Here is a 14,559-nt window from a genome sequence, read left to right on the forward strand (position 1 = left end):
CCCCACGAAACACCCCGTCCTTCGAAATCGAAACACACAGCAAGCCCTAGCTCCTTCCCAAACCAAAAACCCAGCTTTGTGAACGGAACCGCCGCTGCCGTCCGTGGTTGTCGGCGTCTCCGCAGCCTCCTCCTTCCCCTGTCCCAATTCCATACGGCGAGACCTTCCCTTTTAGTTTGGCACGTCGTCCGTGGTGTTGCCGTCGTCTTTCCGCTGTTAGTGAAAGGTTAGTGGCACTGTGATTTACTGATTTTTGTTGACTCTGATATTCTGTTTCAGGATTTTGAGTTTAATTTTGAATGTTTCTAATTAGTGATTTGTAATTTCTAAATCTGAAATTAAGTAATTTGTGATATTTTAAATTTTAAAAGTTGTGATCAGTGATTTATTATGCTGTTGTTGTTATGTTCCTGTTTTAAATTAATTTAGGGTGATTATTTGTTATGCTGTACTTTTAAATTAATTTAAGGGAGCCACCAAAAAAAAAAATTAATTTAAGGGTGATTATTTGAATTTGAATTTTCATTGAAATAGTTATTGATTATTTGTGTAACAAGATTTTAGGTGCTTGCTTAGATCCATCCAAGTATGTTTTTTGGAATTCAATTCACCCAACAGATAAAGCATATACCACAATCTGTTCTTGGCTAAACTCCCCACCATTGATTTCATCATCAACAGTTAGAAATTAATGACTACTTTTCCTCCAAGTTATATATGGCATCTAATAAAAGCTATTCTTCTTGTATTTTATTTCAAATGGAACGATATGAGGTTAATTAGTCTGTATTAGACGGTGCACGTGTGTATATTAGATTTATAGAGTATAAAATAGCCATGTTATTATTTCTACCATATAAATTGCATGCATATTAAAGAAAACTGACACATGTATATGACATGCATATTGGGAGTTTGGGACAACATGTGATGCTATTGTATTTGTTAACATTGTATGAAATAAAGTCATAATCTTATTAATTGTGATCAACAACTTATCAAAATTATTTATATACTAACAAATCGCAAACATTATTGGCATGGCATCAAAGTTGGTAGTTATACTATGTAATTATACTTTTAGATTAATGGATTATTTATTGTTGGGATTTAATTTTTGTTGTTGATTTTTTTTTTAGTTCTGTTAAGTTCTATTTTTTATATTTGGTAATGATAGTAGTGATTTTTAAACTGCATCTCTTGATTCATATGCTTAAGAGGGTAAAAATAAAGGTAAAAATGGTCTCACTGAAGTAAATCTGCAACAAGTTCTTGCGAATTTTGATGATTGATAAATCTTTATGATATTTAGATATTTCTTTTCATTATTTAACTTTTGAGATTGTATTTTGATAAGATCATATGGATTTGGTTGACGACATTTCATGTAATATTTAAATTTAGAAGATATTTAAAATTTATATTAGACTATAATTATATTTTATGATGTTTATTTATAATTTATTTATTATTTTATTTTAAAATAATTTTTTCAATCCTAAACTTGAGGATGCAAGTTCTTAGACATTGACTATAATAATTTGGTGCTTTGCATTGGCTATGCGTATCTTGAAGGGATGCTACTTTCAACTTGATCTGTTCACATTGACACATCTCAATCAGATAAAAAAATTGGTACACATTTTTTTCCAACACGTATTTGTTACTCCTCCACCAATAATTACAAACTCACATAGACTTGCTCAAAGACTTGGAGAGTGGAACCATACCACACATGCAAGACTTGACTCTTGTTCTTGGAACGTAAAGGTTGGGTTAGTTCATTTAATTTTTCCATTATGCTTCTTTCAAGAAAGTAACCATCATTATTTATTCTCTTGTGAAAGCATGAAAAATGTGAAAGGACGAACTCCAGAGGAAGTATTTTATAAAAGAAAATTTTTCTTTTCTTTTATTTATTTATTTTTTTTTATCTAAACAACATATTTTTTTTTTAATTTTTTTCTCATTTTTCTTATTTTTTTCCTCTCATTTTTCATTTTATATCCAAAAAATGTTTTAGTGTAGCTCAGCCAAGACATATTACATATATCGGTTGGAAAAAATGACTTTTAAAATTTGTCTACAACGACAAACTGACAACTTCAATCATACAAAATTTGTTAAAAAAACAAAACGGTTCGATGCCTACATGCACGGTCCAGCCTTCATGTTCATATATGATTCGCCAAATTTGGACTTTATATTTTTTTTAATTATTATATATAAATGGTTAAAATTATTGAAATATCATATTTCAAGAAGGGACATCGACGTACATGAACATCTTCTTATAATAATATACATAATAAAAAAAAGTTTTAATATACATAATTAAAAAAAGTTTTATCTAAATTAAGTAGAGTAATTAACTAGTATGTAGCTAGTTCTTAATTATGGAGTGAGATAGAAGAATGTTTCCGTTTAATGATGAGAAATAAAAAGAAGTGAAGGAAAGAAACAACGTTACTTTGGTCAGCTGGTGGAGGGACCCACAAAGGGAAAGGGTAAAAATAAGTAATGTTTGGATCTCATAGACTCATACCATTCTTCTCTCATCTCTTCCCTCCTTTATTTTGTCTCATCAACTTGAAGAAGCAACAACAACTTCCTTCATCACCTCCTCCTCTTCTTCTTCTCCCCAAACCCACCCACCTTGTATTATATATGGATCATCGTCAAGTCTCGGTATTCATTTCCTTGTTATTAACACTTCATCTCTCATTATTAGGTAATTAAATCACACCTCCATGCTCCCATCCATCTTTGTTCTTCATCCTTTGATATATTTATTTTACGACTTATTTCTAACAATAATAATATACTCCTATAACATTTAATTATATAAAACTCCTACTAATTATTAATTAATGAAATAAAAAGTTACTTTATGCACATAGTGCAACCTAGATTTATACAATCCACCAAATAAGACTAACATGTTAACATGAATGACCATTGAATCCGTAAAATGATTTGACATTACAACTAAAGTTGGTAGGCAATTTGATTAGGATGAAATAATCAGTTTTGATTTTTGAATGATTGAATATTGATTATGCAGGAGTAATTGCAACCAAATTCACATTGGTTAACAAATGTGACTACACAGTGTGGCCGGGAATTCAATCTAACGCCGGAGCCCCTCTCTCCACCACCGGCTTCGTCCTCCAACCCGGTAAGTCCACTCCAGTCACCGCCGCAGCTGGCTGGAGCGGCCGCTTCTGGGGCCGAACCCTCTGCTCCCAAAACTCCACAGGGAAATTCTCCTGCGTCACTGGCGACTGCGGCTCAGGAAAGCTTGAGTGCTCCGGCAACGGCGCCACGGGTGCCACGCTGGCCGAGTTCACCCTTGGCAGCTTTGGCGGCCTCGATTTTTTCGACGTCAGCCTCGTCGACGGCTACAACGTCCCCATGCTGGTGGCACCCATCGGCGGATCCTCCGCCGGAAACTGCACCGCCACGGGATGCGTTGGAGATTTGAACGGCGCGTGTCCTTCGGAGCTGAGGGTTATGAGTGAGGATGGAAAACAAGGAGTCGCGTGTAAAAGCGCGTGTGAAGCGTTCCGTTCGCCTCAATATTGCTGCACCGGCGCGTATGAGACGGCGGAGACTTGCAAGCCAACGAGTTACTCGCGAATATTCAAGAGCGTTTGCCCACGCGCCTATAGCTACGCGTACGACGACAAGACCAGCACGTTTACTTGCGCGAATGCCGATTACACAATTACCTTTTGCCCTGCCCCTAGTACAAGGTTAGTAATCCGCAACACTCCTTAAAGCTTAATGGTTTTAAAGGGTAGTTTAGTCCTTTTAATTAGGTTCACTATTTGTTACATACTATATACATGCAATTATGGAATGGAATTGTCTATGGTGTGAAAGTTGGACCTTTAAGGTCAAAAGTAAAAGATGCTATATAAGTGGATGAGAAGTAAGCCGTATATAAATTTGAATCTTTTAAATTTTGAATTTTATTTTAAAAGATAAGATGTGATTTTTCATTATTTTATTTATAGATAGGATAAAAAAAAATATAAAAAAAAAATATTTAAAAATAAAAGATCATATTTTATATTTTTATCTTTTAAAATAAAAATTTAAAATTTAAAAGATTTAAATTTATATAAAATTATTTTAAATTTTTTTTCAACAATTGTTAAAAATGTCCAGTTGGGCATATTTTTTTTTTTGCCATGATTTATTGTTAATGCTACTTGGATTAAAGGGATTTTTTTTGTTTTGGATTAGAGTGTACCACACCAACTAAACCCAGAACACCATACTGTTGAAGAACACAAAAAAAGAACACCACACCCAAAATAATTATCTCAACATAATACTTTAATTCTCTCACCTAAACTCTAACTACTAACTGAAGGGGAATAAATTCAAATGCATCTTCCTTCCATCCTCTCCCGTTGATGACCTCGGAAGGAGGTGACTTTGAGTTTTGGTTGAGGAAAACTTCCTCTGCTGATATGATGATGACTTCTTCTAGACCGTTCTTCAATTTATGACTCCATTAAGTTGATCGGTCTCGCTTTCTTTTTCAGCTATATTTCCGTCTTTTTACTTGCTGCCTCAAACTTCTGATCCCAATATTCTATAGAAATTAACGAAGAACACTTTCACCAATCTCATCATTTGTTGCTGGTAAGGGATGGAAAATGAAAGCGTTAGTGTGTCGTTGAACACTGTCATTAATTGGGTTATTTTTCATTTAAGGAGGAGATTCTTTATCGTTTTTCACTATTGATCGGAAGTGGGTAAAGTTGATTTACTGCTCTGGGTTCTTAGTTCTGCGGTGGCTGAACGACGAGCATTGCAATTGAAATCAAGAAACGAAATAACACCGTTTATTACTTTCATTGATTTTAATATTTCTGATCACATCAACGTTAATTGGAGTTAAGGATATAATTTTCGGTCCACATCAACAATAATGGAGGCTAATGCTAAATTGTCATATTTATAAATCGACCCCTAAATTTTTTTAAATTCCTTAACATATCCTGGTCCTTATAAGGTAGCGTTTGGTGGAGAGATAGAGATGAAAAGACTGAGACTGAAATATAGAGACTAAGAGACAGAAATTGAAATAAATCTCAGTATTCTGTTTGGTGCAAAGTAGGAAATAGAAATTGAAACAAGAATGAAACTCTAATTTAATTTACACAAAAGGTAAAATTGGAATTAATTAATTGAAATGAGGATATTTTAGGTATAAAATGTTATTAAAGTTTTAGACTTTCATTCTCTATCTCTAAAAATTTTAGTCTCCTATGTTCCTATTTTTTGGAGGTACTGTAATACTGAAATTTTAGAGATAGAGACAGAAATTTTAGTATCAGTCTCTGAATCAACAAATATGATACTGAGTCTCAGTCTCTCAATCTCTGTTTCAGTATCTCAAAACAAACGCTACCTTAAGGACCTTAAAATACTTTCACCACCCTAAAAGCTTCCTGCTACTGACTGGCTTTGAGATTTGTAAAGATGAACGTTGGGTTGGACACTTGCATTTGCAAGTTGCAAGTACAGTTACTATTCTGTTGTTTTTTAAGGTTGTATTTGTTTGATGGGACACAGATACTAATACATAGATATGGTGATACACGTCTACTATTTGTTTGCTGAGATACGGATTTTTGAAAAATTTTTGAAGAACACGGTGACACACAAATATACATAAAATACATATATTTGGTGTCCTTAAAAAAAGATGAGACACTGAGACACATTGAATAAGACACAAATCTTTACTCTTTTATCCTTAGTAATTTTTTAAAATGCCACTCTTATTCCTAACTTTAATCCATCTTTCTTCTTTTCCTTTTTCATTTTCTGTTCAGATTCTATCCTCCTCCTTTTCTCTCCTCCTTTTCCCTTTTTTCCTTTGTCATTGTCCTTTTTCTCTGCCACTGCTACCGCCATTGCCGTCGCACTCTCCTCTCTTCGTCTTCCTCTTCTCACTCTTCTCTCTGCGTCTACTCTACCTTCTTCCTCCTCTCCTGGCCTCCCTCCTTTCTCCGCCTCTGCTCTACCTTTGTTCTCCCCTTCTCATTCGCTTTTTCGCCTCTATTCCATCGTCGTCCTCTCTTTCTCATTTCTCTCTCTGTCTTCTATTCCACCTTCGTTCTCTCCTTCTCATTCATCTCTCTACGTGATTCAAAATTTTTCATATCTATTTTTTTAGATTTGTTTTTCAGATTTAAAGAATAAGAGGAGATTGTTACAACGTGGAAAAAGAAATTTTTTCCTGTAATAAATTTTTTTTCAAATTTAAATTTTTTTTCTAAAAAAATAGTTGAATTGATTATTGAAAGGGTTCTTGTTGAAAATAATTTAGATTAATGTTAAATGGTGGTGATGGTAAAAACTGAAAAGTAATAGTGATTGTAGTGGTAGTGATAAAGTATTGGTGGTAATGTAGGAATAAAATTGATATTTAATTTATATTGGTGTGTTTTGTCCAATATTACTAAACACAATAAAAAAATTTGTATATTTTTGTGTATATGTCTCTTTGTGTATTTGTGTCTGCGTCCATATATATATTTAAAAAACAATAAACAAACGTTGCCTAACGTCTTCGTTTTCACTTGGTTGGTCGAGTGGGGCTATTTTGTAAAATCACGCAACTTCATATAAATGAGTTGTATCTGCTGATAGTATATTTTTCAAGTGCACACTTAGCTGTGTATAAATATTATTTGGAAAAGTATAGGTAGATAATGAAAATACTAAATAATGTGAACAATAGATATATTTGATGTTTATTTTACTAGGTGTGCAAATGATTATTCTAATATTAAGATTTAGATAAGTAATTTAGAGGTCTAGTGTGTTTTGATTTGATTGGTGATTGTTTATGTTGTTCAAAAAATTTATTGATTACCTACCATAATCCATATTATTTTAGTGTATTATGATCACATAATAAGGCACATATGAATATGATTATCGTACCCATTACTGGTGTATAAAAATGTTAAACCCAACAAGGGTCGATGATTTTTTGAATTCAAATAAGACCTTAATTTTCTAATTGAACCAAATTGGGTTAGTCTACTGATGAGCTTATTAGCTCGCTTAAATAAATGTTGAGGGTTCGAATCCCGTCTTGTGCATATAGTAATTTATTGGCCAACAATAAACTCTTAAATGAAGTTCAGTACTGCGACGAATTAGACTTTAATCTATCAAAAAGGAGATACCGTAAAAAAATAAAAAATAACTTTCTAGTTGAATTAAGTGCATATTAATCTATTGATTTGATGAGTACATATGATGCATGATTTTTTTTTTTTACTATTCAAATTTAGATTTTGTGCTAATGCTAGAAAAGTTCATTTATTTTTATTTATAAGGTGAAAGGAGAAATGAATCAATATAAGGACCATTTGATAAGATATTTTTTTTATCTTGTTTAAGTATTATTTGAAAAAAAAAATCATAGTCTAATCTTGATATGATAATTGATATAGAAAAGATTCAATGAATAATAATAATAATAAAAATAACACACAAAGACCAACCCAAATAAAAAGACATTATAATATGATAATACTAAACTTAAGTTTAAGAAACTGATCAATGATAACTATATAGTTTTAGAAGCCTTAGAGATACATTTACATTATATTACATGACACAGAGGTGATATACATTATAAACCATCATGTTAGATCTTTAGATCAATTCAAAACATTATAAACCATCATACTTGACCATAGTGGAATTCAAAATGACTTTCAATTACATCTCCTTCATTTCTGCTTCAGTTTTTAGGATAGTAATGATTAAAAAAGGACCTATACAGATAGATAATCATATTTATCTTGAACCATCATATGAAATTTAATTTAATAATACTCAATTACTAATTTTTCTCATGTTTTCGGTTATCTGGAGTCTTGACTTGACACATGCCAAATTAAAAAAGACAAAATAGTAATACAAATTAAAGAACATAATCTGACACATTGTAATTTTTGCACGTAATATCTGAATTTTAAATTTAATTCAAAGATTCAAAAATGCTAAAAATTACAATTTACTTTACAACCTAAAAATTTGCTATCTTAATCTCAGCAAGGATAATATATTTGCCTAACGGTATTGTAAATGAAAAGTATCAAAATTTTGCTAAATCCTATCCACCATATCTCATAGCTATATGTGGAATGCAAGAATAATCATAGTTTACATATATAAAATAATATGATAAATTAAGAGTATAGAGAAGGGTTGTACCCAAAGAATATTTGTACTTAAAATTCAAAAGCTTATATCCTTAAATCATTTGTCTTAAAAATTTAAGCTGATAGAAGAGACAATATGAATAGTCACTAAAGATCGAATACTCTTGACCTTCAGATATAGAAGTTTAATACCATATTATAAAACCATTCATCTCAAAAGTTTAAGCATAGAAAAAGACAACATAGTTATATCTATAACAACAAAATATCAGCCATGAAAATCTGTCTTTGCCTCTTTCAAGATTATCAAACTCGCGAGTCTAAGTAAACTCGTCTGACCTAGACTTGACTCGCGAGTTAACTCGTAGACTCGTATGAGTTCACCTGTTTTATATATATTCATACATAATGTATATTTACTCAATTCTAACCCTTCAAAATTAATAATATCAATCTTAAAGCACATAATAAATTAAAATAACAGCACACATTATAACAAATATTTTAAAATACACATTCAAATCCTCTATAATTATTCTTATACAAATACAACATAGAACACACAAAATTAAAAATTCTAAATCTGTAATACTAAATCTTTAATTCAACATCGAACAATATCAAATAATCAAATTAACTCTAGTCAAAATAATTAATTACTAATCAGCCATGAATGGATGAACCATCTGGCCATCTAACATAAACAATAAATAGAAGATACAGAAGAAAAGAAGGGGGCAAAGTCCCAACAACAGTAGATCGAAGACAAGGGTGCAGCAGCACAGCACGAAACGACGGCGACAAAGAGTCATAGATTTCATGACGATGCAAACCAGAGCATAGTGGAGATAGCACAATGGAGTTGCGGATAGTGGAGATGTGAAGAAATACAAAACAGAGGGCAACATAGGTAAAATTCACAAAGACAATGGCGCAAATCAGAGCATAGGTAGCAGACGCAGGCGAACAATGACAGCTCGACGGGGAACAGCGACTGCGACAGAACATAGAAAAAGTGAGACTTGAGAGTAACGACACATATGAGTGAGTTGTGAATGAGTTTTCTTTCGTTTTTTGAGAGTGTTATCAAAACCCTAATAATTTTTTTTTTGGGTTTCAAAATGAGGCTCTTTTGAAAAAAAAATAAAGAAAAACACAAACTCGCTAACTTGGTCCTAAACTTACGAGTTTGTCTGAGTTTGACCGAGTCTAGCCAAGTTTACTTAGGATAAAGTCTATGTCGGAGCCAACTCGATTTCATATCTAAACTCGTAAACTCGAGAGTTTGATAACAATGGCCTCTTTGGTTATCACTTATCAGTGCAGAAGCACTCTTCTTTCAAGAAATAAATGCTTATCATTTTGAAAAACACACAACAACCCAGTATGTTTTTGCTTTGACTTTGAGCATAAGATCTCTAATATTTAATTTCTTTTTTTAAATTCATGATTTGGTACTAATCATTAATCTAATCTGCATCCTGAAGCAACTTAAAAAACACAGAAAAACCTAGTATCTATGATTATGATTATTAGCTGTTAGACTACACAGATTACGAATTGAATAGAATAGTAACTAAACTTCAAAAACCAGCTTAAAAGGCAAAAGTTTTCTCGTATTTGGTGATTTACGTGTTGAATTTTTTTGTCTAAATTAATGGCACAGTGACATTGAGATTCCAATCCCAATTTGACCTAAAAAAGTCAAAGAACGGGTCCAAGTATGAACATGATTTTCCAAATCATAGAAGTGAAATGCGCATAAAGTCAAAGTGCGGTGTGTTGAGACTTACTTTGTGGTTTCTGGTATTAGCGATTCAGATCCTTCTTAGTTTTGACGCTGAAGCTTCAACTATTGTGAACCAAGTAAAGGTACCGTGATGCTTCAATCCCTAATTTTCACAGATTCACTTCAATCATTCTCCAGCATAAACTCAAAGTTCTTTCTTTTGCATTTCTCTTATTACCTATTGAGGATGTTGACTATGCTTGCATCTCATCATGAATTAAAAAAGAAAGAGCTTTGCTGTTTTTCTTGCTTATAGCTCAATTAATTAATATAAAAAGTGTTTCAGTCTTTTTCAGTTTTTGCGTTTCAGAAGTTGCTTATTTAGAAATAGTTATACGTTTGTTTACTAAATCAGTGATAAATTGATTAACTTATAGAAATATCCCTGGTGAATATGTTATACAACCATTCACCCCAGTGCATTGAAGACTCTGAAGATATTGCAGTAAAACTTTATTAGAATTATCTGCTAAAAAAAAGATATGGACCTTTTGGCAAATTGCAATGAGTTCTTTTTGCCTAATGTTTTGTTATATATTGACAGAACAGGTTCTGTGGATCTTTGATTTTAGCAACCACAATTTTCAAGACATACCAAGTTGAAATCTAATTCATCTCCTGCAATTTAATGACATCTCATCCTTAATTTTATTTGTCTGACTTTGATGACTAAATAGAGACCATACATGGTCAGAGTTAATCTTCATCTTTCCTATGTACTATTGCTCATTTACTTCCTTTTTTGTGTCTTGATTAGCACTACAAAAGCTGATGATATTGGTGTTTACTGGGGCCAAAATAGTAATGAGGGAACTCTTGCTAATACATGTGAATCAAGAAAGTACTCCTATGTAAACATAGCATTCCTTACCACATTTGGAAATGGTGAAACCCCGGTACTAAACCTGGCAGGACATTGTAATCATTCTTCAAAAGGGTGCACTGGTCTTAGCTTAGATATCAAAAGTTGCCAGAAGCAAGGGATCAAGGTCATGCTCTCGATCGGAGGAGGATCCAGTACATCCCAATTGACTTCTTCTAAAGATGCTAAAAATGTTTCTGATTATCTCTGGAACAATTTCTTGGGTGGTAACTCATCTTCGCGCCCTCTTGGGGATGCAGTGTTAGATGGGATAGAATTCAACCCAGGTGATAATGGATACTCAATATACTGGATGGACCTTGCACGTTACCTCAAGTCCAACTCAACACAAAATGTTTCTATAGGTGCAGCTCCTCAATGCCCCCTTGTTAGTGCTGAGAACTCTACCTTTAGTAGTGGATATTTCGATTATCTTTCGGTACAATTCTACAACAATCCTCCATGCAATTTTGTGAGTAGCAGTACTAGTGGCTTCATAAATGCATGGCACCAATGGAGCAATTTGAAAGTGAAGAAAATATTTCTGGGGTTGCCAGCATCTTCTGATGAAGCTGCATCTGGCTATATTCCTGCAAATTTGTTAAATTCTCAGGTCCTTCCTATCATAAGGAACTCATCTAATTATGGAGGCATAATGTTGTGGGACAGATACAGCGATGTTAAGAGCAGATATAGTGATTCCATCGAATTCGATACAGGTCAGCAAATAACACTTGCTCTTTGACACAACCACCACCACAATTTGTATGCATTATTGAAGAAGAAAAGTTGTTGTTTAGTTCTAAGAAGTTCACTTTTTTTCTCTATTTGTTGGTGGCATGCAGGAGCTCAAGCATCCACGCCTGCCAAAAGGAACAAAACCCACACAGGTTAGTGTATAGCACTTAACGGTTTAATAGAAAGATCACAATAGTTTATAGTGTTGTATACTTTGTGTCTAGAAGAAAACTAAGTTGTTATTCAATCCTGCTTAATTCACTATTTCTTTGTTTGTTGGTTGTACAAATTAAAAAAAGGGAAAGCACCCATTCCTGTGGAAAGCATCAAACCTCATGCAGGTTAACAACACTGTGTGTTTTACAGTTTATAGTCTTTTACACTTCTAGAAGAACTTTGGTGCTTTATTTATCTGCTAAATTCACCATCTCATGTTTTCTGTTTTTGTGGTTGGTATGCAGGAAATGGAAAACGCCATCTAGGTGAGCAAACAACAATTAGTGGTTAATTAAACAACCATAACTATTCATAGAAATGTACACTTTTAGAACAAAATTCGTTATTTAATTTACTGTTTAGTCACCAGTAAATCAATAGTTGCTAACTGCAGAAATCAAATAAGCTAAAACAACTATGATAATAAAAAATCAAAAGCAATGATGAAGAGGATTAGAGGAGTATCCACAGTTGTCTCTTTGCAATAGTTTTCTGATCTTTGAAAGTAAATTCAAATTGTTGCCATAAATACTTTCACAACCTGCATATTGTCCTCTGATGAGTTGCAGTTATAAGGATAGTTATTGGCGTGGGAGCTGCCATTACAATATGTTTAATTTGCTACTTGAGCTGTGTATGTTGGAGGAAGTACAAAGCAGAAGGTAATCACCACTTTATACCTTCTAATTTTAATCCTCAAGTAACTTATGATGACTTGTAGAGTAAGAATACTATGTAACTCCATTTTCATTTCACTAGTGGATACAAGAAACAGGCAAAGGAAGCTAATACATGACATTGGAGGTGCTGCAATGCTTTCCAGGATGAATTACATAGCAAAAAAGTTTAAAAGAGAGGCTAATGCAGGCGATGAGATTGAAATATTCAGTTTTGAAAGCATGGTCGCTGCTACAAACAATTTCTCAAGCTCAAATAAGCTTGGTGAAGGAGGATTTGGACCTGTTTATATGGTATTGCCTAGATGCATTAAGTTTAGAAACCATCTACATAAGAAAGTATGTAATGTCATGACACTTTCAGGGTAGATTGACAAACCAACAAGAAATTGCGATAAAGCGACTCTCTACAAGTTCGGGTCAAGGGTTAACAGAGTTTAAGAATGAAGCTAAACTCATTGCAAAACTGCAGCACACTAATCTTGTGAAGCTTATAGGGCTCTGCATCCAAAGAGAAGAGAGAATGTTGGTCTATGAGTACATGTCCAACGGAAGCTTAGACTTGCACTTATTTGGTAGCCTTTCTTCTTTATCTTAACTTTTGAATGAGCCTAACAAGTTTTATTGCTTATTAGTATGCATTATGTTCTCAAATAGATTCAGAAAGAAGGAATGTTTTGGATTGGGAAAAGCGGCTTAACATCATAGAAGGCATTGCTCAAGGACTATTATATCTTCACAAGTATTCAAGGCTAAAAGTGATTCATCGTGATTTGAAAGCCGGCAACATATTACTTGACGATGAGATGAAACCTAAGATATCGGATTTTGGCATGGCTAGAATACTAGGACTAACAGGTTCTGAAGAAAAAACAAACCGAATTGTTGGAACACAGTAAGTATGCAAAATCATTGATAACCTCTTTTTTAGTCTCAAATGCTATGACATATTTATACTTATGTATGTTATCACTTTCAGTGGTTACATGTCTCCAGAGTATATGTTAAATGGCGTCGTCTCCCCAAAAGTAGACGTTTTCAGCTTTGGTGTATTGCTGCTAGAGATTCTCAGTGCAAAAAAGAATAACTCCTCTTATAACCCTGATTTTCCACTACTCAATCTCATTGGAAATGTAAGTCTTCAAAGCTTCTTGTGTATCAAATTCAAGTTCCAACTATCTCAATTTTAGAGTTTATAAACAATGTTAAGTTTCTTATAGGCATGGAAGTTATGGAATGAAGGTAAAGCTCTAGAGCTAATGGACCATGGATTAAATGAAACATGCAATCCTAAAGAAGTATTGAGATGTATCCACATTGGCCTATTGTGTGTGCAAAACGTTCCAACAGATAGACCCACCATGGTTGATGTTGTCTCTTTTTTGTCAAATGATGCTATCCAACTTGCTCAGCCAAAGCAGCCAGCATTCTTCATCAATGTTGATACAAACCAACAACAATTGCATACTAACACACAAGAAATTTTCTCCAAAAATAGTTTAACATTATCTGATGTGGATGGCAGATGAAACATGGCAATTTGAGGAATATTTAGATAATTAATTAGTGCAGTGGCAAAGTTACTCTTCATTCATAACTGTTTCATGCTTTTTGCTGAGGAAAAAAAAATGGGTTAATTATTGTGTACAAAGACGATCAACATATAGACCTACTATGATAGATGTTGTCATTAATCTTTCAAATGTTAACATAGATGTTGTCACCTATCTTTTGAATGATATTGCTGAAATACTAACATTGTGGATACATGTGTGATTTAATTTATTTTCAACGTGTATTTATATTTCATTTTATACTAGTGGCTGCGAACATAGTCCTTGTGGATAATAAAAAAGGATGCTACTCCATAAAAACGTAACACTTTCTACTTTAGACGGCCTAACCTTTGAATTTCGTTAATTTTTAGTCAATATTGGCTAATTTTTTTTAAAAAAATTTATTTATCTTAAATTTTAAATACTAAATTATAATTCTTTAATTTTAGACATTAAATTATAAATTTTGCAACAAAATTAGTTAATGTTAAGTAACTGAAAGTTAATTCTCTAT

The 14,559-nt window shown here is 33.0% G+C and overlaps 1 protein-coding gene across 10 annotated transcripts; it reads left to right on the top strand.

The window, feature by feature from the left end:
• Nucleotides 90-14,274, top strand: LOC107617580 (pathogenesis-related protein 5). 10 transcript variants are annotated; one of them, XM_021110889.1, is made up of 13 exons: nt 90-226; nt 1,576-1,770; nt 3,065-3,755; nt 10,754-11,577; nt 11,704-11,748; nt 11,893-11,937; nt 12,058-12,078; nt 12,382-12,474; nt 12,572-12,783; nt 12,854-13,064; nt 13,147-13,384; nt 13,469-13,622; nt 13,710-14,274. In XM_021110889.1, exons 3-13 carry the CDS (start codon nt 3,415-3,417, stop codon nt 14,016-14,018), a joined length of 2,493 nt encoding a protein of 830 aa, XP_020966548.1. In that variant the 5' UTR covers nt 90-226; nt 1,576-1,770; nt 3,065-3,414; the 3' UTR covers nt 14,019-14,274. The 10 variants fall into 10 exon arrangements, 9 of the variants coding, with proteins under 9 accessions (XP_020966548.1, XP_016174856.2, XP_020966549.1 ...); XM_016319363.2 differs by lacking the exons at nt 90-226; nt 1,576-1,770 and adding an exon at nt 2,529-2,731; XM_016319364.2 differs by lacking the exons at nt 90-226; nt 1,576-1,770 and adding an exon at nt 2,529-2,731 and having other exon boundaries at nt 11,896-11,937.

This window comes from Arachis ipaensis, chromosome B09, assembly GCF_000816755.2.
Source record: "Arachis ipaensis cultivar K30076 chromosome B09, Araip1.1, whole genome shotgun sequence".
Taxonomy (NCBI): domain Eukaryota; kingdom Viridiplantae; phylum Streptophyta; class Magnoliopsida; order Fabales; family Fabaceae; genus Arachis; species Arachis ipaensis.